Source organism: Triturus cristatus, chromosome 4_1 (assembly GCF_964204655.1).
Source record: "Triturus cristatus chromosome 4_1, aTriCri1.1, whole genome shotgun sequence".
Taxonomy (NCBI): Eukaryota; Metazoa; Chordata; class Amphibia; order Caudata; family Salamandridae; genus Triturus; species Triturus cristatus.
The window spans coordinates 237410497-237436122 of record NC_140585.1 but is presented as its reverse complement, the minus strand read 5'-3'; the positions used below and the strand labels follow the sequence as shown (position 1 = coordinate 237436122).

The 25626-nt window shown below is 50.9% G+C and overlaps 1 protein-coding gene across 2 annotated transcripts in view; it reads left to right on the top strand.

Annotated features, from left to right (window-relative positions):
- Positions 1-25626, top strand: part of LARGE1 (LARGE xylosyl- and glucuronyltransferase 1) — a 998660-nt gene that overhangs the window by 573176 nt on the left and 399858 nt on the right. For both annotated transcript variants that reach the window (XM_085651963.1, XM_085651962.1), the window contains exon 6: positions 16469-16640. In XM_085651963.1, the coding sequence (XP_085508089.1) occupies positions 16469-16640 (172 nt within the window). The remainder of the gene's footprint in view (positions 1-16468; positions 16641-25626) is intronic.

Genomic DNA, 25626 nt, shown 5'->3' with positions numbered 1-25626 from the left:
TAATCTACCGAGCTTCTGATAAGCGGGCTAAGTAGATATTGAATAATAGAGGAGATATGATGGACCCCTGAGGAGCGCCACAATGTTTGTTATAAGGAGCTGATGTGCAAGCTTGTAGGTAAACTGAGCTTAAAGGTAAGAAGCAATCTGTTTTAGAGCATTTTCACATATTCCTTGATCATGACATCTTTGTAGTAGTGTGTGGTGGTGGACAGTGTTAAATGCAGCTGATTGAAGCAATAGGGCTGCCACTCTGTTCGAGTCCACTATGAGATTGAGGTATCTCAAATGGATATGATGGATGCCTGTGTGCCTCTGATTGGTCTGAAGCTGGACTGTCTGACATTAAGTCATTTTGTTCTGTAAATTTTGAAAGTTGAGTTAACACTGCTCTTTCGAATGTATTTCCTATGGAAGGCCCATTTGATATAGGTCTGTAGTTTGCTGAGTCACGTTTTTTTCCCGAAGATTTGTCAATTGTTGGAGTTTTTTCACTCGGGTGGGAACGAGCCTAGTTTGATGGGCTTGTTGAGTAAGCATCTACCGACCTCTCCTACACATTAGAACAAGTCACATGCCTTGGAGGCCCGTCTCCTGCCAGAGTGGGGGTGGGGGGCCAGAGGAGGGAGTTGGGGAGCAGGGAGGTATCCGGGGCAAAATATAAAACAAAAACAAAAATGTAACTGAACACCGCCGTCACCCGCTGCATCGCGCTCTTCCTGAATCTGGACACAGGCTCCCAGACTGCACTGCAGCCAATCATGACACTGCATGGAAGCAGCGTCAGGATTGACCCGAGCGCTGGCAACTAGCGCTCCTAGGCAGACTGGGAGCCTGTACCTGCCCTCTGCAGCCTCACAATGCAGCTGGGGCTGGAGAGAGCATCACTGCACATGAGGGTTTGGCTGGCCTGAGACGGCCGGCCAAACCCTCATGCGCAGCGAAGGGATTGCACTACCACTCACCCAACAGCAGTGTCATCCCCTGGACCCGCCCCAAGACTCATCAGAGTCCTGGGGGCGGGACCAGGGGATTAAAATAAAACAATAATAAAACGGGTTGAAAGCCCGTTTTATTGTTTTTTTTAAGGTGGTGGTGGGGGGACAGCACTCCCCCGCGCTAATGGACGTGACCACCGCTGGTCACATGGCCAAATTTGCATGAACTTGCGACACGCCTGGTGGCTGCAAAGAGGACTACTTTGAGAGGGGCTATTATGGACTAGGAAGTTTCTGGCAAGGATAGCATTCCCCAAATCCAATGTAAAAATCAATGCTGTTGTTTTAAAATATTAAAGGAATATTAATAGGAGCTAGCATAATTACAGCAAAATGACGTGAAATTTTGTGCAATTGTGCGAGTAGCGTAACCCTGCATTTAGTGCACAAAATACATCAGCGCTATTTTCTTAGCACAAAATACATCTAAAATGAACGGTAGGGTGCATTTTGCAATAATAACGCGAAATGCAACAGAACAGGAACAGCAGGCAGCCATCAGCCTCTGGTGCTCTATTCATGCGCTCTTGGTAGGCATCTTTGTCTGGAATTGCTCCAAATTATGCAAACTGTTGTATTCGTGTAAATCTCTGTAATTTCGCATCATAAGAGTTACGCAAAATCTTGCATGATGCGGAGGGGTCTTTGGAGGGAGCTCAGGCTCTCCTGAAGCGCTTCGGCTCCTTCTCAGGCCTGGGAATGAACTGGCAGACATCTTGCTTATTCGCTAGCGCGTTGTGACAGCATGTGGGGTAATAGTATGCGGGGTAATAGTATGCGGGGTGAAGAGACATATTCGTATGCTCAGCGCTGGAAGAATCAGCAGGTACTTTGCACTGGAGGGAGCAAAGTGCCTAAAATGCGGGGAAATGGGAGCAGAGTTTATACACGTGTCGTAGGAATGTCGGAGGTTGGCAGATTACTCGGAGAATATTACTGGAGTCCTAGTTGAGGTAACCTACTGGGCGGTCCCCTGCACTGTCTTTTGAGTTGGTTCCCGCACACTGCCAACACTAAGGCTACGAGCAAGATCCAAGATTTGGCTTTTATCATTGCAAAGGAAGAAATAGCCAGAAACTTGAAGGACCCTCGGGGGGCCCGGGTGACGGTCTGGAAAAGAGAATTGGTAAGATTAGCTCGATATGTGAGTGATGTAAGATTCTGTGAGGCCATGGCTCGCTCGAAGTAGCCAGGGCTTGGGAGACATTAGTAGATGCGTTGCAGAACTCTGACCCCTCTTCACCCGAGGCGATGCCACGTACCCCCTAGCCACGGTACCTACATTACAGGCTGGATCTCACGGTGATGACTAAAGGGAGGCATGGAGAGACAAGACTCCATGGCAGCATGAGATGCACACGGGATCGCAATGAACCACACCCATCAAAATGCTGGCACATACACCACACACGGAAATTGGAGCAGACCGGGGCATGACCAGGGGGTCGGGGGGAGGAAAGTTGAGGGGGGAATGTTACTGTGTTGGTTTGGAATGCTGATAGGGAGGGAGGGAGGCGGTAGGGAGCGGCATAGTTTGTGAGGAGACGGGCTATAGTGACTCCACATCTAAGTGGCCGTTTTATTAGTTTTTATCTGCTGTCAATGTATTTGTGTGAGTACTGAGGCACTGTACATAGTGACCACACCGTCATCCGCTCCACTCAACACGTATGCACAGACATCACCCAAAGATTACACTGACACATTATTTATGGGTGAAGAACTGCTGCAGGTTTATTTCATACAACATAAGTATGACAATAGAGTGGGTTATCTTACGGGCGATCCAGGGCAAGCAGCCCCTCGCTGCTCCGCCCGCCTTGCGAGCCGGCACGCACGGTGGGTCGATGCCCGGCAGTGCGGCACATTATTTTCGGATCCTCCTTAGGATCACGTGATCTGTCTCATACTCCCGCCCCTTTTAACAGGGGCGGAGGGTGTTATGGCACACCCCCGGTTGGTTAGGCCCCCCAACCGCCCGAAGGACTAACGGGGCGCCGTCGCGGTCTTCCCAGAACCTCCTTCGGCTCACGGACCTTGGCTCGGGCACCCTTACTGTGCCGGACAGGGGTACCCTTACTGTACCGCCTGTCGCAGAGGTACCCTTACTGTACCCTTCTGCCTCCAGATCGCCCTGTAACTCCGCCTGCAACGCAAGAAAAAACATTATAACATTCCAACTGCGTGATTCCTACGCCGCGCAGGGTAAGCGGAGAGGGTGGGATCTCGCGCGGCCAGGAGCACACAGGAAGCAGAGGGCGAACTGCCAGGGCGGGAGGCATAAATAGGGCCTGGCCCCGCCCAGTGGCCCGCCTCCCCCAGCACTGCCCATTGGGGGCCTCCCCTCCCCACAGGCGCGGCCTCAGGGAGCGATGGACCAAGGGGGGGGGGAGGCTCCGACGGGCGGCCACTAGAGGGCTGCCCTGCTGATGTCCCCCTGCGTGGGACGCGGGCAGCGGCATAGTGACCACACCGTCATCCGCTTCACTCAACACGTATGCACAGACATCACCCAAAGATTACACTGACACATTATTTATGGGTGAAGAACTGCTGCAGGTTTATTTCATACAACATAAGTATGGCAATAGAGTGGGTTATCTTACGGGCGATCCAGGGCAAGCAGCCCCTCGCTGCTCCGCCCGCCTTGCGAGCCGGCACGCACGGTGGGTCGATGCCCGGCAGTGCGGCACATTATTTTCGGATCCTCCTTAGGATCACATGATCTGTCTCATACTCCCGCCCCTTTTAACAGGGGCGGAGCGTGTTATGGCACACCCCTGGTTAGTTAGGCCCCCCAACCGCCCGAAGGACTAACGGGGCGCCGTCGCGGTCTTCCCAGAACCTCCTTCGGCTCACGGACCTTGGCTCGGGCACCCTTACTGTGCCGGACAGGGGTACCCTTACTGTACCGCCTGTCGCAGAGGTACCTTTACTGTACCCTTCTGCCTCCAGATCGCCCTGTAACTCCGCCACAGGAAGCAGAGGGCGAACTGCCAGGGCGGGAGGCATAAATAGGGCCTGGCCCGCCCAGTGGCCTGCCTCCCCCAGCACTGCCCATTGGGGGCCTCCCCTCCCCACAGGTGCGGCCTCAGGGAGCGATGGACCAAGGGGGGGGGAGGGGAGGCTCCGACGGGCGGCCACTAGAGGGCTGCCCTGCTGATGTCCCCCTGCGTGGGACGCGGGCAGCGGCATTCACTATGTTCGATGGCAAAGTATCGTGCCCTGTCTACCGATGTATGCGTCTAAAAAAACACCGTAACCTTTATATAAAAAAATAAGATTAACGCAAAATTGCCAAAATTACCCCAATTACTCCGGCATAATAAAAATTTTGCCCAGGCCTAGATATTGGGTTGTTGATTTTTTTGTGGGAGGGAACATAGCCACTTCGTAAATGTGCGGGTTGAGAGAAAAGGAAGGGGCTAGAGGAAAACCAAGATATTTTATTGAAGTTTAGAGTGAGATGGTGTTGCAAAATCAAGGTTTGCTATTATTAGAGCCTTTTCAGTGCTTAATTTGAGCCGTTGGTTTCCGGTGCTCAGCACCGGCACTTAATTGTCAGCACGGGTACCTATGACAGTCTGCCACGTGGTGGCGTTGTTTTTTAATTCCGAGAGGAGCACAACTGTTTATTAATTCAATATACATACAATATAAATACTAATACTGCTGCCAAAGCCATTCTTTTGACATTGGGGTCCTGAAATTGTCACACTTATAGGAATGTGACTTATTAGTTATGCTGTTACTGTAATTGACAGCGGCAAAGGGCAGTGCAAGCAGAAGCGGCCTGCTGACTAGAGCCCTGGCACTTGTTTTTTCTTTTCTTATTTTTTTTACAAATTAAGCACTGCTTTGCCCAGATACGTCTGATGTACCAGGCTGTTTGTTTTGCTACTTTGCTGTAGTGCTACTTTCTCAGCTGAGAATCTCCTCTCATTCTCTCCTAATCAAGTGCTCTTTTGAGGAACTTGATGGAAGAAGTGCTGTTCAAGGTTGAGCAGGGGGTGCCAAGAAACCCTGCTCCCAGGGCGCTGACCCGGAAGTGCAAGGGGACATCTGGGAGCCTTGATTGTGGGCTCCTGGCTGCTTCTGCTTTGCTTTGAACTTTAACCTCTCTCCCAGTGGACCCTGCTTACCTGAACGCGCTCAGCTTCTTGCCTAATTAGGCTCATTTACATAAGCAAATTAGGTGGCATTGTTCTAGTGCCACACTGCATTTCTCCTAATTAGACTGGGGACTTGCTGCCCAGTGTTAAGATGAATGAGATGGACTCTGCGTGGCTCATTAAGTCGGATCCGAGTCTTGTACAGCCGAGTTAACCCGTGGATTGCTGACGGCTCAGACAATGGCGCACGAGTGTTCCCGGTGTGTGTCTGATGTCGTCTTGCCGCCCAGGGGCTTTTGTGGCTGCGCCCCCTGCCTCTTGCCAACCCCATGAGCCGATATTTGAAAGGGCTCCCTTTTCAGAAACGTTTCTACAACTCGGTTTCATTTTAATAAGCCTCGTGTTGCACTAACCCTGTATAAACATGCACTCAACTTGTGTCCAGGCCACCAAGCACTGCGTGCACTTGAACGTGCTGGGACCACTTCCCTGTAGTGAGTAAAGACTGTTTGTGACTACATGTACCATCATGCATTTGGGTAAAACTGGGACAGTCATGCCAGCCAGTGTGCAGCCCCACCCAATTCGATTAACTTTATCAGGCTCCTGCGCATTAGGGGAGCTAGTGACGTGGTTTCTGGCGTTTGGTGTTATCTTCGGGGAGCTGTGTTGGTGCTTATCAATGAATGATTCAGTAAAAGACTCTCCATCCCCCCTCCCCCTTACCCACCACAGCTTATCCTTCTGAAGAATACTTAAATTATTGTTAAGGGTTACCAAGCACTACCAAGCACTGCCACTTAGCTACACCAGTAGAGATTGTTTTTCACTACATGAGCCGTCATGCATTTGATGAAATCTGCGACAGCCTCGTCTCATTTTCACCCACTTTGATTCTCGTGCCTAGTGGCAGCTATGCCCGTGCTTTGGGGTAATGGCCAAATTGAGTTATTAATCAGTCTGCCTGATCACACGAGAAAGGCTTTTGCTTAATCTAGTCATCAATCGTTGGGACCCTTTCAGCATACCCTGATTATGCGGACACTCTGGCTTGATCCAGGGGCGGGACCTGAGGTCCAAACAGGTAGTAAAGATCCTACTTTCCACTTCAGTGGCTGCAGGCTGTTGTATGAAGACCCTGCCCTCTGACTTCAAACCCTCCATGCTGAAATTCCACCAGCGGTACAAGAGGCTTCCACACTGCTCGAGGACACGACTGTCCCGGCAGTGCTAACCCTTGTAGCTGATTCAAGCACCCCGACAAACAATGCCCCTATGAGGGTAGAGGTGAATATACGGGATGCCATAAGCACCAGCAACAGCATCGCCTGCCCCCAATTGTTTCCACTGGCTCTACTGCCTCAAGTCTTGCTTGACCCCCCCACATCACTCAATTCCATTGGGAGGGAAGATCTCCCATTTTTATACCAATTGAGTGATCACAGTGGATCTCTGGATGGTTCAGCGAGTCCCCAAAGACTGCACTGTGTCTCCTTGTCGCATCCTCTGAACTGCCCTCTCCTATGAACTGTCTTCCTTTCATCAAGATGTTCTCTCAGCCACACTCCTCAATTGTGGGGGCAAGTTCTTGCCTTACTAAATAAAGAGTCCATACAGACCCATGGAGGAAACAGATGCAAGATTTACTTTCTTATCTCCTTGGTACCAAGGCAGAGGTCTGATACCCAGTCTGAACCTTTCCTGCTTGAACTTGTCCTGCTGCATGAAATAGTTCAAGATGCCATCCCTGAGCTAGGTTCTGCTTGCCTTTACCACACAGGGATTCAGGGGTTTACCTCGCTGTCCAGGACATCTACTTTCATCTACAGATCCTACCTGCTCACAGGTGGTACCTGAGGTAAGGTCTCTGCACTGTCAGTTCTTCTGTTTGGGCTAATAACTTGATGCACTGTGGAGGTTAGCAGCCAAGTATTTCTGTATTTATACAACTGGCTGGTGAAGGTAGGGTCTCCTTCACTGGTCTTGCAACACACTTGCCATGGACCATCTCCATGACTTGGGATTTATGATCAGCATCCAGAAATCTCATCTCTCCCTCACATAGAGGCTAACCTTCTTAGATATGGTGCTGAATATGACCTTTTCTCATCCTCAGCCGATTGCAGCTATTTGGGGAAATGATTCCAGTGTTTGAGTCTCTGATCCTGGTTCTGCGAGTCCTGTTTCTGTTAGTCATATTGGCCTCGTACTTCCTGCTGATGGCAGATGGTGAATAAGAGTTCTTCACTGGTATGTAGGAAGGCAGTGCTTTGAGCTTCAGTGTAGCCTTTCGGCCTGGATGAAGATTTGTGATGTGGTCCTCCTGGATGTGCACAAGTGGATGTGTTTCTGCAATCTCCAGATGTGTTGTGCCTATACTTCTCCATAGTTGTAGGATACCATAGATACTATTGTTCCTCGTTGAACTAGAGCGCTCATCTATCTGACATTGCACTTCTGGCCCTATGAGCCATATCTGAGCATTGTCTCCACTGTCTTGATATGGAAACTTTCCTCCCTATCATCTGAGAGTGCCATGTATGTTGAGTCAGATAATACCACGGTGAAACTTTTTTACATCAACTGGCGTGGCAGTCTGGAGGCATGGACTCTGCTGGAGATGTTTTGACTGTGGCAGAGCAATGGGGGATGTTCTTAGGAGCAGAACCCCTCACTTGTATCATCACTTTGAGACCTGATGATCGGAGTCTCCTCCCTTTGGGGGAGCAGGAGTGTCCTCACATTCAGGTTATCACCGAGCCGGCGCTACACATTCCTGCCACTTCTACTTCTGTCAACAGTGCTGAAGAAGGTGTGAGATCTGATCCTGAATGCCCCAAGCTGGATATGGAGGGTTTGTATGTCATTCTGCTGGAGCTGGGCACTCTGTCCCTCTCCTTCTCCCACACAGGGCCAACCTGCTCTTCAGCAAGCTGGGCAGGTTCTTCATCACAATTCCCAAATGCTGCATCTGTATCTATGAAGATTGAGTGGTGTCCTCTAGTGTTCTTCTGCATGCCTCCCGAGGTTGCAGATGTAGGAAACCTCCACAAAATACATTTAGCAGTTCTTTGGAACAAGTTTGTTCAGTGTGTGTGAGTCGGAGGGTCTGAACCAATTGGAGAAATATCTTTCTGATGTGCTACATAGCGAGATCTAGCAGTGGCTACTGCATAAAGGGTAATTTGGCTTCGCTTTCTGACTCAAAGTATCTCTCTGATCAGCCTTATTTGTTTTGATGATCCCAGGTGGTGTGTTTCTGAATCATACTCTTTGCTTGTTTCCCCACTCCATTTATTGATCTTCTGTATTATTTTCGTCTTGAGTTAACATTCCTTTCGGTATCCCTAATTGAAGCTAATGCAAAGTTTCCTGATTCAACTTCTGACTCTGAAAACAACATCCTTGGTGTCAATGATGTCTTGTTGGGTCAGTGAACTCCTCGCCCTCCTAGTCTGACCACCATTCACGATCTTCTTCCCGGTTAATCTTGTTCTTCACACTTGGCCATCCTTCTTATCAAAAGCGGCCTCTGCCCCTTCCATAGGCCTGTCCATCACTCTTCCATTTTTCTTCAGCTTGCGATGTTTTACTACATTGACAGCACATAACCAGACAGAGGGAAGGATCAGTTCTTATTGGGCTTCACCAGAGCTACCATGAACAAAGCAGTTACTATCCATTGTATTACATTTTCTGTGCCCTGATTGACAAAGACACTGGCATTTGCGCCCACTACACTAGGGCCAGGGTTCTTTCCCAGGCTCTCACCAAGGCATTCCAAAGGGTTCAACTGGGCAGCCACAGCCATATTTATATACTTTAGCTTAAAAATATTATCTCACAGGGTAAAACTGCATCGATGGATACTTTTCACGAACTGTGTTGCGTGACTTGCTTGGATAATTGGCACTACTCCATCCCACTCCCCGGAGGCTATTGCTTTGTTACTCATTCATAAGGTGAGATATCTGCAGTAAGACATGTCCATCAGAAGTACTTAGTTTCTTTTAGTGGGCACTATGTCTTCCAGTAGATTTGTCCCCACCCTTCTCCACCCCCGTGAGTCAATAGTGGGATTAATTCGATCCCATGGTTTGCAAACATATCATATGCTGTACTGTCGGTACTCTGATGCTCTATCGGGCCCTCTCCGCACACCTCAATGATGCCCTGGATCTGATGCCAGTGCACTGTTTTGTACCTTATATTTTCAAATGTGCATTACTTCCTTAGTGAGCGGATGCATGACACCACTGAAGAGCTATCACTGGTGATCCAGTTTCCAGATCCAGTCTGTCGTCTGGAGGATATTCATAAGCTTAGGAATGTGCGGGAAGATATAGTATCCACCAGGGATATCATTAGCAAAGGTAAATACCTTTTTATTTTCCCCACAAGCTGGCAATATTTTCTTTTAACTGATAGCGCTGAAAATGGAGGTGCCATTTTCTCATCAGTTTGTGTTAAATCATTTCTCCTCAGACCTTTGAAACTGTATGGCTGTTGGCTATTTCTTTACTAAGTAGCAGGTTTTTCATGTGAAAACCCTCTGGCTGAGGACTTTATGACCTATAGGAACTTATGGTGTTCTTTGCAAAAAATACAAAGTTTGTGATTGAAAAAATGTACAACTTTTCACACCCATAGGCTTGACTGTTAGTGCTGTGTAGAGTGGTGATGTAGATGTGCTGTATTAGTAAGACAGAAAAGGTGTGGAGATGCATTTGTTAGTGAATTGCCTTATTGTTGTGTCAAGCATGAGCTAGTGCTCCCCAATCAATCATTTTGTATTTGTAGAGCGCAACGTATCACACCGGGGGGTATCCACCACCCAGAAGAGGGGAAAGGGAGATTACCTGAAGACAATTAGCTGATAAGGTTTTAATATGGGAAATGCTGGCAAATCTCTGCAGAGTGTTGTGTTAGTAAGAGGTGTATGCGTACATGAAGACAAATTTGTGGTGAGTGCTGACATGTTCGATCCCTGTGCGAGGCGCTATTTTGCAGAGAACCGGCCAGTCCAGTGATCCCTATGCATGTAGCAGTTTGACATGGGCACAGCATGTCTGGTTAGGCTAATGTGGCGAATCATAGTGTTCAGAGCATTACTAGAAAGACACTAGGTTTACAGTGATCTGGATGGGCAGCTGTGCTTTGGAAACCTAGTACGGTGGTTATTCGAATAGTAGTGTTGGTGCTATGCAGAGACCATTGTCTAGTAATGTTCGACTTGGTAGGCTGTTATAACGCTCAAGCGGTGGCTGCTAAGATCCCAGGTGGTTTGTTGAAATGATCCAGTGGGGTGAACCTCGGTTTAATTGAGGGTTTGGACATATTTTCTTCTAAACCATTGTATATTGTTCTTGGAGACTAGTATGGAACAGATGTAGAGAGTGGTGTTTTATAGCCTTTCAGTATTGGAGACGATGCCTGGTTCACTTCAGATAACGTGTAGAATATGTAACTTTCAGAGTTCCTGATAAGAGCGCAATGTAGGCGGTAAGTTTGAGAGAAGCGAAAACTTGCAAGATCTCAAGGTGGAGGGCAATACAGATCATTTGTTGGTAAGATCCAAATTTAATCGGAGCTATGGGGAAGTATTGTGTCTTAGATGGTTTAATGAAGGCACCTGGGGTATGCTCCAGGGTAGCATATTTCTACAGAGGTAGCCTCTAAACCTGGTGTAGAGAATTGTGTTGAATGTGCTGAGTGCAGGCTTGCAGTTTATTCATGCAACTCAAAGAGTGTTGAAATGTCGCGAAGCTTGTTGGTTCCCAAAAATGATTATTCTGGTTGAATAATACTTAACAATAGCTGGGGAGTCCCATAGTGGACAAGGGTGGTGTAGTTATTGCCTGTGCATGCTGGAAGGGGCTCATTATGAAGAAAGGTGAAATAGTCCAGCAAAAGTGTGTTAACTATTAAGGTTTGAAGACTTGTGTGCAGAGAGTTGTCATAGTAGCAACCTGTATTTGTTTTCTTGGTTTAGGAGAAATAAACCTAGAACCACACTCACGAAGTACAAAAATAACACAATTAATACATTACAAAATGTTAAAATAGAACATGTATTACCTTTTCACAAATACCTTTGTCTCCATCTGCCTTTAGTGTTCCTGTTTAAACTTACAACTTTGCATTTCAGTTTCCTCCCAACCATTTCAACTCAAAGTCTTTGCCTTTCCTGCTCTTTCAACCTGCAGCAGCTTTGGCCATGTAAATGGAAGTGCCTACCAACGTTTTGTCTCCATGCACTGTTCTCTGAAGTAGTAAGCGTCCATCCTCAAAACCTCTCTAGCGCAAACTCAGTACTCCAGCATAAGCATAAAACCAGTTCCTCATCTTCTACTCCAGTTCAGCTCTCTGATTAACTCCTATCCCATAACTAAATCTCCACACCTCCAGCACAACTTCAAACCAAACACAACTCTACAACCTATTCAAAAGCACCAACCCAACTGCAGCTCAATTACACAACCAACTTCAACTCTAGAACTCCATCTCTGCAACTCAGCACTTCAACTCTAACATTACAATAACAACACCTCAACGTTATCACCAACAAATCCAACATCCTCAACTTTACTAGAGCACTACAAGTGCAAGTCAAATCTACAACTTTGATACTACAATTACAACTGCAGTACTACTTCTACAATCTCAAGACTACAACAACATTTGCATCATGATTCCTGAAGCACCTGAATATCTAGTGGGCAGTGATTCTCCCGTGGTAGACCCACACAAGCAACACTAACCACCCACTATAAAAAGTCGGATCTGCTGCATTTTAACTAGGCCTGTGCAGGAAATTCCGCTCTACTCGCGGAGTTTGTGAAGTTTTTTGCACTTGTCATAGCGTGCAGAGTTCCTAAAAACATTAAGTTGGCGGGCGTGAGCGAGGAAAATCTTACTCCAGGCAACCTCCCGGCAAGATTCTCAATGCAGGCGGTCGGGAATAGCTGCAACCGCTCTCACTCAGAAACCTTCCATTCATTTTGAGGAAGCTGCCGTTGAGTAGAACATGTACTCGAGCAGCATAAAAAAAGCAGCACCCTTTTGAGCTATAGGTGGTGCCGTTCACGCTGATTTTCAAGCGCGGGACAAACACCCGGCGCTAAAAATCTTAGAAAACTCCCCGAACTCTGCACAGGCCTAATTTCAACAAATGTGTTTTTTTTTTGCAATATCTTAAGATTCACGCCCAATATTTTTAGCTCCTAAATCAAAATTTAATATAATTTATTTCAGTTTGTGGCCTTTTGTATTTCCACATTTATTTTCTACGATTGTCTTGGGAGTTTAATCTTTGGAATAGGTCTCTGATGAACTATGCTTATGTAGTATCCAGTGTGCTGCACAAATATATCTCCAGCTAAGAGGACACAAATGAGCCTAGGGCGTATCCCTTTATAAGATTATTAGTGGCAGCTAGGAGCACTTGGTAGGTTGTTGTGGGGCTCTGGTTTCAGTTAATGATCTCGTACTGATGTTCCTGTCTCAGAATCCGAGTTGCAGTTATGTTCTCTTCCTGTCTGTCATGGTAATTGGGCTCTGCTTCAGCTGAACGAAGAAATTATTTAGAAGGTATCTGCTACGTATAGCGAGCAGGAGAATGCGATATCCTCTTAAAGCGACTTATAAGTGGAATCCTTGCTGCATCTTCAGCTGGATTTCAATTCTTTGATTCAATAAAAGGCTCTCGAGCACCCCTCATTATTTTGATCTCTGTTTGATTACTTTCTGCCGGACCTCTTCTTAACCCCATTGGATCACGTGCGTTTTGCATAAATGGATATTAGTAAAAAATAGCTGGGTGATTGGTTTATACATATTAAAACATGGGTCCATGAGCAAGGGATAAGATAGAGCAGTAGAGAGTCCTCTAGATAGATGTCTGGCGACCATGAGGTGCCTGGAGGAGGAGCCGTTACTTTCTGACTCTCACAAAGATGGCGGGGGCGGATAACGGGGGGCGGGGGTGGAGTGAATAAAGGCTCCTTGCGGAGGTGTCGTCAGCTCCAGGAACGGATTAGTGATAGTCCTTTTTGGATCAGTGACACAATCCAGCTTTACTGCTTCCAAAGACATTTTTTTTTAAATGGCGACCATGCATCTAGGATGTGCTTTTAGACTTTCATTATCTTGTTTTATGAGCAAAGCTGTACTTTAGACTAGACTAGGTTTTCACCTTTCACAGGACCTTAGATCTTAGTCATGGGCTGACGGATCTGTGTCTCTTCGTCCACTTTTAGGTCTTGTGTGCAATGTGAGATTGGCTACGGTGAGGGCCATTTCTTTCTGTAAGCTTCGCGTCTGAATTAGCATACAGCTTGTATATTGCTTTCTTTCCACGTCTCTTGCCCTCCCACTTCTGGGACACCCTCGTAATTAAGAGGTAGGAAGCTTCACTACTTTGATTTATCAGTTCAATATTGTTTGTTGCTGTGATTAATTGAGCTACACCGTGGCAGACCATTGAAGTGGTTGTTAGAGGAGACCCATCGCGGGGGCGGTCATGGGAGGGAGTAGTAGGGAGAATTACAGTGCCCGTTAGAAGCCTTTTACTGCCTTATTTGATGTCCCTACTCTGCCTTCACGTTGCTCGGCAGCACACTGTAAGACTGCCCATTTACCTATTCACTACGGAAGCTAAGGACACCGTGAGCTTGAGACCAGCCGTAGGGCCCATGCCGCAGCACGTAGTCACCCATGCACAGATCCAGCACTGTTGTGTGTTTCCTACATGGCCCATTGTCTTTTTCGCTATGTTAGGCTAATTCTACACATTCTAGAGCACTCTTTCTTTGCATCTTTGCTATATAAACACATTTGCTTTTGTGCCACACAGTATCTGCACAGGGCCGGCTTTAGCGCTGGTGGCGCCCTGTGCGACAATATTTGTTGGCATCCCCCTCGGACTCCTTCACTACCACCCTTTAACAGTGCCCCCTCAAGTCTCCATAACCACTCTCTCCAGGATGTATTTAGTTATATAGGGCCACCTATACCAGTATAGGGTGTCGGAGCACTTTACGTCACACACACATTACACAGAGACAATTAATCATATGAGTAAATCAGTGTATAGAAAATGTTACAGAAGCCAGAAGAATGCAAGGTGGGTCACATGTCATCCATACCGGTAAACAGTATAGTTTAAGAGTGCTTGGTCTGGAGAAGCACGGACTCAGAATTTAAAACATAACCCCATGGTTGGAGGTTACATTTAATAATAAGGATTTTTTTACTGAAATGAATGAACCCTTTTTGAAACATTAGAATAATGAAAGAGGGGTTAAAAAATCATAATGCTCTAATCTATATCTTGCAGTTTGAATGCAGCTCTTTGACAGATATTAGCTCACTGTTCAATGTTAGAATTTTACCAAAAGCATTGACCTATTTAAACTATATGCACTTTGTGATCTGCATTGTACACATTCGTTCCAGCAGGCATATTAACCCTCTGTGCTACCATAAAATGAATTAAAACGTCCACTAAACTAAACTCCTTCTCCAGGGAGAACATTAGTCACTGGAGTTATCTTGACATTTTTATTGTTGTATGAAAATTACCGGATGCCAGCAATGCAGCAGCAGGTGCTTTTTACTTCCAAACGTTGCGCCCCCTGGAAGAGTCAGCACCTGGTGCGGTGGCACCGGTCGCACCGCCCTAGAGCCGGCCCTGTACCTGCATATGTTTTTGTGTCCTGTGCTTTTCCTGGGATTTAGTCTGAACATCGTAGACAAGGACAAACAACAATACCAACTGTTATTCTCTGTGGTCCGGCACTATTACCTAGACACAACACGAGAATGCAGCTGCTGTTATTGAGAAGTCTTGTCATATAACTGAAGACAGGCGTTCAAAAAGCACACTCTGAGAACGAGGGTCTTGAGACAAGATTGCTACATCAGCTGAGATGTAGAACGTTCATCTATATATGATAAGGAATGGGGTCCGCCAATAATCGCAGACATCTTTGATATATAGTCATTTAGCTTCATTAGGAAGGGAGGGGGATTTAGGCTATCTGTCTTATAACATGACGGGGCTTTTCAAGGTATACGGTTCGCTAACCATACTAGCAATATTTTTGATATGCATTTGTTTTCTAATTGTGGAGCAAATACTGTATTTTAGAGCATGTTAGTTTAAATAAAGATATTAAACTTCTTCTGTGTCGCATGTGTTATCTTATTGTGGACAAATACGAGTGAGCGAGCGAAAGGCTGTGTCCTGTTACTGCGATCCCTGAGAAGGTCGAGAGTGTTGTGTTCTGGGGTGACAAGTCACTTGTCCCTCTGGTAAGCTTAGGAGGGCAAGAGAGGCACTATAGCTGGTCGGACTCGGGTTCACAGAGGCTCAGATGGGATGATGACTCAGTCCCTCCCTGCCGATGTTCTATGGTCCCAAGCATAGTTCTGTTCTTGAGCAGAATCCCTGCAGCAGTACGGGAGCACGGCCCACTTATCCCAGTCAGTCACCACTGCCACCTTGCTCCTCTTTCTCCACTGATGATGGCTCTGAGGTGGTTTACGAAAACACCACAGAACTTGCATTGTAAGAAATATATTGGTGGGGCTCGATGATCTTCACTGGGCAGGGTAAACTGTGGTGTCCAGGGACTCATAAATGGGCCTGAGGATGTTATCAATAAGGGTTGGGTCCCGAATCTGTAGAGGAGCACACAGACTATATGCACAACTGAAAGAGCTGACTTCCACGTCTCTGCTCCACCACACTCATCTGTTTTACCTGCATCAGTTCAGTGCTGTTAGTTCCAGAGAGAGATACCACAGAAGTAAAACATTGAAGAACAACAATCATACCCGCCATAAACTAGCAGTCGAAAGATCTGGCTTTAGGTGTTGCCACGCATGCTACATAAGGTCATTTTTCGTAGGCATACTTGACTTGGCATGTTAACTAGCAGGTAAGTTATGTGGGATACATGTGTACAGAAGATGCCGGACATTGCACATTCCTAGATAGACACTTTCTCCACTGCACAGCCCCAGAAAAGGATGGTGGGCATTACTTGTACCCAGGAAAGACAGTCTCAGATAGGTTAGCTAGACCTGGCACATTTCTGGTCAATAACGTCATGACTCATAGACTTGCAGGTTGGCATACTATAGATGTATACTTTAGTGCTCGAGCGGCACATTGAACTCTCATTAATTAGTATAAGGTGAATTGCCTGCACTGCCCACTCATTTCCTTTGCATTCTTTGTCTCCACAATCTAGGAACATATTGCCACTCACTTGCCTCTTCCGCTGTCCTCTTTCACTTCATAGCCCAGTGCTCGTCTTTCACTTGACGCCCCTCTTCTCTTTGACTCCTTAGACCGAAGTGTCTTGGATCCCCAACAAGCACTACTCTGGGATCTACGGACTGATGAAGCTTGTGCTGACCAAGACCTTGCCTTCCAACCTGGAGCGGGTCATCGTCCTCGACACCGACATCACATTTGCCACCGATATCGCAGAACTCTGGGCGGTCTTCCACAAGTTCAAAGGTACGTACATGTTCTTCACCGTCTTGTACTCTAATGATGAAGCAATTGCTGTACCCATCATGAAATTATATTTAATAGTAAAACAGTTGTCACATGTCACAAAACGGTTGTGTTTTGCTAGTGTTCCTAAGCATGACAAAAGAACATTTGTGGATAAGTTCATTAAATAGATGTGTTTCAGGACTGGGCTTTTCTGGACATTGATGACGTTATCATGCCACAGTGTCAACGGCCGGACTGGGAACCCAAAGCAGCACTGGAAATTTTGTCGGACCAGCCCTTCCCCCCATTTCCCGGGAAGGAGGGGGGCGGTGTGTGCAGGTTTGAAGCACTTGTGTCTTCTTTAGTTACTGAGGGCGGATATTTCAGGATCGCTGCAAAACCAGCCCACAGTAACAAAACCGTGCCCCACGACTACAAAACTGGCCCCCACCCTTTTAGCCTCCTGGGGAAATACCCGATACCCGCTATGGCCAGTCCGGCCCTGACTGTGTTCCAAGATTTTGTAATGTAAGGCAACATGCTCAACATGTTAACATTTGATGTGTCTGCACTTGTAGGCCTCCACCTCACAGGACTATCTAGATTTAAATACCCACACTAGGGAGGCCATCGGTCTTCAGCTCAGAACTGTGGACGATGAAGCACTCTTCGATCACTGTATCAGGTCCTACCCAGAATGGGTGTTTTATAACGCGCCTAAGCATGCCTGTCAAAGAATTCGGATCATTTGCAACATTTGGAGTCCTGTTGCAGTGTTTTGTAGTGCCTTGAAGTTGAGCTCTCACCTATGTGTTAATCCAAGAATTGATGTCCTCGATCGTGAGATAGGAGTGTAGACCTGACTGTGTCGCTGAAATGATAGACCCGGGCTAATCTCGCTCCTTGCATGCTCTGTGCTAGAGAGCTTTAGCAATACCCTGCACATACAACCCGCGTACAAAGGCCATTTGCTAGCGCCCTGCTCAGCCCTGTGCTATACACCTGGAACAATGTTTTGCATCTGTAAATTGTGCATACAGGCCCACCCTGTTGCCTTGCATTGCACTATAGACCTTACGTAACGTAGTGCACTGTAAACCTAAGCGAATATCCTGCACATCTGCGTTACAGTATGGAGCTGTACCAAAGTACATCTCAGTGCAATTGCTTCATAGATGCACTGTGGGAGCCGGCCTCGTGGCGTGGTCCTGTTCCCCCTCGCTAAGCCGCACGAGGTCCCATGCACCTCGGGGCTCCTCCATTTTGGATTATACGTCACTCCACGTGACCACCTACGTGACCCCGCTCCACCCGGCCTCTGTCCCAGCGAGGCCCGACATCGAGGCGCCAACCCCTGGCCCGGGGGATACCACGTGAACCCTTCCCACTCCCGGCGGAGGGCAGTATCGATGGGACCCCCAACCGTCCTTCCACACCTAGGTGCGATCGCCCCACAGCTCTCTGGGGCCTGGCGCCTCTCCTGCTGGGCGTCTGGCCGCTCCCTACCCGGCCTCTCCGCCCCCTTCGGGCGCAAGGGTCCGGACATCAAAGGGCTCCAGTCCTATATCTGGGGCGACCCAACAACAGGACAACAGTTGTATCCTGGAGTCAAGAGCCCTGCTGATCGGATCGCGGCTGACCCTACGGAAGAAGACTCATCCTGAACCCACACTCTGAGCCCTGCTGACGACGTCGCGGCTCCACCGTGCTTAAAGACCTTCACGAACCTTTGGGGCCCTGCTGACGCTGTCGCGGCCCGACCTTGTTGAAACTTACCATCAGAGCCCAGCTGACCTCGTCGCGGCTCGACCGAAGCGGACCTACCACCGGAGCCCTGCTGACTGTGTCGCGGCTCGACCCAAGCGGAACTACCAACCGAGCCCTGCAGACGCCGTCGCGGCTCTCCACGTCCGAGCCGCTCCGAGACCAGCACTCAAGGTCTGGCGCAGAGCCTTCCCGTACCTGACTGGTACTAAAACTGTCCCGCTACCTTATCCCTCTAAAGACATTGAGACTCTTACTGGATCCCTCGATCCCACTGTAAATATTGAACGTACTACTATTGATAAAGAACCAAGTTAAGCAACTGATACGGAGTCCTGTGTGGTGGTATTACTGGGCCTAGTACGATCATAGGAGAAGGACCTCCCCTAGGGGGCTTCTCAGCGGCGCTCGGCTATAACTTTGCGGTAGGAAGGTGCCCCGGAGTAGTCTCCCCGACTCCCCGGTGGTCCTCCCTCCAACATTTGGTGGCCAGCGACGGGATCCGAGCCAGACGCAATCGTACAGGCAAGTAACGCACCCACTACCTAACCAGACGGAAAGAAAAGGGAACCATGGACGGCCAAGAGGCAACCGTGGCCGCAGCCTTCCAGCCGGAAAGGTTGGAAGAATACACCCACAAAGAACTGAAACAATTCTGCAAGGACAAAGGGATCCCAACCACAGGATTGGGCACCAAGGAAGAAATGCAGAAAGCCCTGAAAGCCTGGGCAGAACCCGAGACCACTCCACCCCGAGCCGAAGGGACCTCGGCCCGGGACGGAAACCTGCCGACCCCAACCCCGACAGATGGGGGGTGAAACGTCCCAGAAACCAGCCTTTCCCACGAAGAAATGCGAGAACGGGAGAGGGTCCAGACACACGAAATGGACCTCGCCCGACTCCGGCTGGACGGTGAGCTCCTACTGGCGGAGAAGAAAATAGCCTTGGAGCAACTACGGCTGCAAGAGGAAATCGAGGAAAAGAAACGGCATCGGGAACTTGAGGAGAGACGGCTAACCCTCGAGCACGAGAGGAGCCTCAAGGAACTTGAACTAAAATCTAAAACGGGGGAGACCAGCACCCCCGGAGCCCGGGACGCTCTGCCACTGACCGAGCCAAAGGTCCATATCCCCAAGGATGTCGTCAAGGAGTACTATAAAAATGACGACATCCAGCAATGGTTCCGAGCATACGAAGTAGCCATGACCTCCCATCGGGTACCCCGGACGGATTGGGGTGCCGGCCTATGGGGGAGGTTCCTCAGCGAGGGCCGGGATTCCCTGCTGCAACTCCCCGACGCGGTGATGACATCATACGACCACATGAAAGAAGCCCTACTCACACGCTACGGACTATCAGCCGAGATGTACCGGCAGCGCTTCCGGGACTGCAAGAAGCTCCCCGGTACCACGTGGGTCGAATACGTGGACTTCTTCAGCCGAGCCTTTGAAGGATGGATAAAAGGGAGCAAGGTCACCTCATACAATGAACTGTTCGACCTCATTGTCTGGGAGCACCTCGCCAACAACTGCTTTGTTGAACTAAGGCAACACCTCCTGGACAGTAAACTGACCGAGCCCCGGAAGCTCGCCGCCGAAGCAGACCGATGGGTCAACACCCGGGTCCCCCGGAACCCCGTGGGGGACTACCAACGGAGTACCACGGGACCCCCCCGCCAGCGAGGCGGAGGAGGGGGGTCCCACCACAGTCGAGAATTCCCGGCCGGGCCGCCCAGAAGCCCGCCACGAGGCCAAGCCACCAACAACACGTCCCCGACCCTGGGCCGAAGGGGGACCCCTATCGCACGGCCTGGACCACGACCGACAGTGACCTTCTTCGGCTGCCAGCAGACCGGCCACTATGCGAGCGACCCGGCCTGCCCCGTGAACCGACGGAACGGGACCGCTGGGCCCCCTCCCCGGCAAATAGCCGCCGCAGCCCTGGGGGAGGGAGAAGACGAGGAGGAAAACCACGACGGCGGGTCCCCCGAGTGGGAACCAGCTGCCATGTCACTTGTATGCCTGGGCTCCTGAGAAATGGTACCCCGAGCTGCCATCCCAAGCAACACCCAGAAGTACCAGCAGTGGGTCACCATCAATGGACGACGGGCCGAAGCCCTCCGGGACACTGGGGCCAGTGTGACCGCTGTCCGCTGCCACCTGGTGACCCCCGAACAAATCCTGCCACATGTCCTATGCCCTGTCCGGACCGCGGACAACACCGAGAGCATGTGCCGGATGGCCAGGATCCCCTTCGAGTGGGGAGGAGTGTCCGGCACCCTAAAAGTAACTGTCCACGACGACGCCCCAGTGGACTGCCTCCTGGGTAATGACCTAGAGAGCTCCCCCTGGGCCCAGGTGGAACGCCGAGAGCATCTGGGGATGCTAGGACTGCCCGAGTGGGCCTGCGCCACCACCCGGTCCATGACCGCCCAACCAGCCGCTGCCACGGCCCCCGACAAGCCGACGGGCCCCGAACTACCACCCTCCTCCGGCACGGAGGAACCTGACGAGGAGGCCGGGCCATCCGAACCTTCTCCCGACAAGGCCGCCTCCCTCAGCGAGATCCCCGAGCTGGCCCAGTGGCGCCACGACGGGGGCCCCACCCGCAAACAATTCCAGCAAGAGCAGAAGGCCTGCCCGTCCCTCGAGGGGGCCCGACAGCAAGCGGCCGCCCAGGCCGCGGGGGACCCCACAGGAACCCACTGGGTCTATTGGGACAATGACTTATTGTATAGCGAGCAGAAAGTCGCCGAACAAGGGGCCGGCCGGGTGTTGGTGGTCCCCCTCCGATTTCGAGAGTTCCTCCTGAACCTGGCGCATGACGTGCCCCTCGCCGGACACCTCGGGCGGGACAAAAATTACAGCCGCCTAGTGACCCATTTCTATTGGCCCCGAATGAGAAGAGACGTGGACCATCACTGCCGGTCCTGTCCGACCTGCCAGGCTAGCGGGAAGACTGGGGGTCGAGTGAAAGCCCCCCTCCAACCATTTCCAGCCGTCCACACCCCGTTCGAACGAGTGGGGATCGACATCGTGGGGCCCCTCGACCCCCGAACCGCCCTGAGACACCGCTTCATCCTGGTACTGGTCGACCACGCCACCCGATACCCCGAGGCAATCCCACTCTGCACCGTGACAGCTCCAGTGGTGGGTCGGGCCCTGATGGGCATCTTCTCCAGGGTAGTGTTCCCCCGAGAAGTGGTGAGCCACAGGGGTACGAACTTCATTTCAAAGTACATGAGATCCCTCTGGCAACAATGTGGGGTCACCTATAAGTTCACCACCCCTTACCACACCCAGGGGAACGGACTGGTCGAGCGGTTCAACAGAACCCTGAAGGGGATGATCAGGGGCCTAGAAGAGCCCCTGAGGAGGAGATGGGATGTCCTGCTGCCCTGCCTCCTGTTCGCCTATCGGGAGGTACCACAGAAATCCCTGGGCTTCAGCCCCTTCGAACTGTTGTATGGGCACCCCGTCCGAGGGCCCCTCAGCCTGGTCAAGGAGGGCTGGGAGGCGCAAGTCCAAGATGCCCCTCCCGACGTCTACCGGTACCTCCTGACCCTGCGGAACCAGACTCGGAAGTTCCGGGCCCTGGCAGAAGCCAACCTCGAAGCCAGCCAAGAAGACATGAAACGCTGGTATGACGAAAATGCCTCAACCATCGAGTTCGAGCCGGGCCAGCAAGTCTGGGTCATGTCACCCGTGGACCCCTGCGCCCTGCAGGACAAGTGGACCGGGCCCTTCAAGGTAGTTGAGAGGAAGAGCCCCGTCACGTACCTGGTCGACATGGAGTCCCCGAGGAACCCCCTCCGGGTCCTGCACGCCAACCGGCTCAAGCCCCACTTTGCCCGAACTGAACTAAGCCTGCTGCTGGCTACCGACGATGGGGGCGAAAGTGACTCCGAGCCCCTACCAGACCTCCTGGGGTCCTCGGGCCAAGACGGCTCCTTGGAGGGCGTCCGCCTCTCCCCCACCCTGACACCAGAACAGTGCCATGACTGCCAGAAACTGCTGCAACCCTTCGCTGCCCTCTTCTCTCTCACGCCCGGGGTGACCCCCTGGTGCGTCCACGACGTGGATACTGGGGACAGCCCCCCTGTGCGACACCGCGCTTACCGAGTACCTGACCGAGTCCGAGCCTGCATACAGACCGAGGTCTCCAAGATGCTCGCCCTCGGAGTCATCGAGCCATCAGACAGCCCGTGGGCCAGCCCGGTAGTCTTGGTGCCGAAGGCCGCCGCCCCCGGCACTGCCCCGGAACTCAGATTTTGTGTCGACTACCGGGGCCTGAACGCAGTCACCAAGACCGATGCCCACCCCTTGCCACGAGCAGACGAGCTGATCGATCGCTTAGGGGCCGCCCGCTACCTAAGCACCTTTGATCTCACCGCTGGGTACTGGCAGATCAAGCTCACTCCCGGCGCCCAGGAACGATCCGCCTTTTCCACCCCCGATGGGCACTACCACTTTCGGGTAATGCCCTTCGGTATGAAGAACGCCCCAGCGACTTTTCAGAGGCTAGTGAACAAGGTCCTGGCCGGACTAGAAGCCTTCAGCGCGGCCTACCTCGACGACATTGCAGTCTTCAGCGACCACTGTGCCGCGCACCTAGGACACCACGGGGAAGTCCTGGCCGCTCTCCAAAGAGCCGGGCTCACAATTAAGGCCAGCAAATGCCAGATCGGTCAGGGATCTGTGACCTATCTGGGCCACCAGGTGGGGAGTGGCCAGGTGGCGCCCCTCCAGTTAAAGGTCGACGCCATACAGGCGTGGGAGCCCCCCGCAACCCAAACCGCTGTCCGGGCCTTCTTAGGCCTCACAGGCTACTACCAACGATTCATTAAGGATTATGGCAGCATTGTGGGCCCCCTTACGGAGCTCACTTCCAAGAAACAGCCCAAGGGGGTGCACTGGACGCCCCGCTGTCAGACCGCTTTTGAGGCCCTCAAGGCGGCCATGTGCGCTGCCCCTGTGCTACAGGCCCCTGACTACAGCAAGGAATTTGTAGTCCAGACCGATGCCTCGGAGTACGGGGTCGGGGCGGTCCTCTCCCAGATGGACGCCGAGGGCCTCGACCGACCTGTGGCCTTTATCAGCCGCCGACTGCTGCCACGAGAACAGAGGTGGAGCACCATCGAGCGGGAGGCCTTCGCCGTGGTATCGGCTCTCAAGAAGCTCCGGCCCTACCTTTTCGGCACCCACTTCAGGGTCCAAACTGACCACCGGCCCTTGCGGTGGCTCATGCAAATGCGGGGCGAGAACCCCAAGTTGTTGCGATGGTCCATCTCGCTGCAAGGGATGGACTTCACCGTGGAACACCGGCCCGGCAACGACCACGCCAATGCTGACGGCCTGTCCAGATTCTTCCGCCTCGGCGAGGAGAACCCCCAAGGAGATGGGTGACTCTCCCTGCCTTCAGCTGGGGGGGACGCGTGTGGGAGCCGGCCTCGTGGCGTGGTCCTGTTCCCCCTCGCTAAGCCGCACGAGGTCCCATGCACCTCGGGGCTCCTCCATTTTGGATTATACGTCACTCCACGTGACCACCTACGTGACCCTGCTCCACCCGGCCTCTGTCCCAGCGAGGCCCGACATCGAGGCGCCAACCCCTGGCCCGGGGATACCACGTGAACCCTTCCCACTCCCGGCGGAGGGCAGTATCGATGGGACCCCCAACCGTCCTTCCACACCTAGGTGCGATCGCCCCACAGCTCTCTGGGGCCTGGCGCCTCTCCTGCTGGGCGTCTGGCCGCTCCCTACCCGGCCTCTCCGCCCCCTCCGGGCGCAAGGGTCCGGACATCAAAGGGCTCCAGTCCTATATCTGGGGCGACCCGACAACAGGACAACAGTTGTATCCTGGAGTCAAGAGCCCTGCTGATCGGATCGCGGCTGACCCTACGGAAGAAGACTCATCCTGAACCCACACTCTGAGCCCTGCTGACGACGTCGCGGCTCCACCGTGCTTAAAGACCTTCACGAACCTTTGGGGCCCTGCTGACGCTGTCGCGGCCCGACCTTGTTGAAACTTACCATCAGAGCCCAGCTGACCTCGTCGCGGCTCGACCGAAGCGGACCTACCACCGGAGCCCTGCTGACTGTGTCGCGGCTCGACCCAAGCGGAACTACCACCCGAGCCCTGCAGACGCCGTCGCGGCTCTCCACGGCTCTCCACGTCCGAGCCGCTCCGAGACCAGCACTCAAGGTCTGGCGCAGAGCCTTCCCGTACCTGACTGGTACTAAGACTGTCCCGCTACCTTATCCCTCTAAAGACATTGAGACTCTTACTGGATCCCTCGATCCCACTGTAAATATTGAACGTACTACTATTGATAAAGAACCAAGTTAAGCAACTGATACGGAGTCCTGTGTGGTGGTATTACTGGGCCTAGTACGATCATAGGAGAAGGACCGCCCCTAGGGGGCTTCTCAGCGGCGCTCGGCTATAACTTTGCGGTAGGAAGGTGCCCCGGAGTAGTCTCCCCGACTCCCCGGTGGTCCTCCCTCCAACATGCACCTGTTGTGCAGGACACACGCGCGCACACACAGCCACACACACACACATGTGCTAATGCCCTGCACGTCTGCATAGAACTCATACAGCCTCACTGGTGTAATGCTGCAGCTGCCTCCACATGAACAACAAAGAGCATCCTATGCATATACATTGTAATGCAGACAGCGCTCATGTGTTGCACCTGGCAGGGCTTGACTAATGCTCCTGATGGAGCGTGTCCAGAACAGTATTGATTGTCTTGCTGGCCACCTGTTTAATTCGATTTATGAGGTGTCCGGATGGCCTGATGGTGTTTGTTTTGCGTAGCTCCTCGAGGAATATCCGTGCACGCCTTTTTATTGCTTTTCTGTGTGGTTGTAATAAATGCTCTTTTTTGGGGGGGATAGAATTTTATATATTTTACTGAAACTGAAATCCTTGCATTTATCCGCTTTAAGCGCAGCTTTAACGCACATTGGGAATGTTTATTTTAAGATGTCAATATTAGCTAAAGTAATACTTCGCACAATGTTGGTATTTAAGTTTTTTGTATGTTTGTTTATGAACGGATTATATACTCACATTATTTGTATTGTCAAGCAGATGCTCTCGATATAAAATAGATCTATTTCTCACAAGAATGATTGGAAAGCTACTTGCTATTCTATTTCTGTCACAATTCTTTTGTTGCTACTTTGGCAATATTTCCTTGTTGAAATGTAGTACTACACGTGTGTGTGTGTGTGTG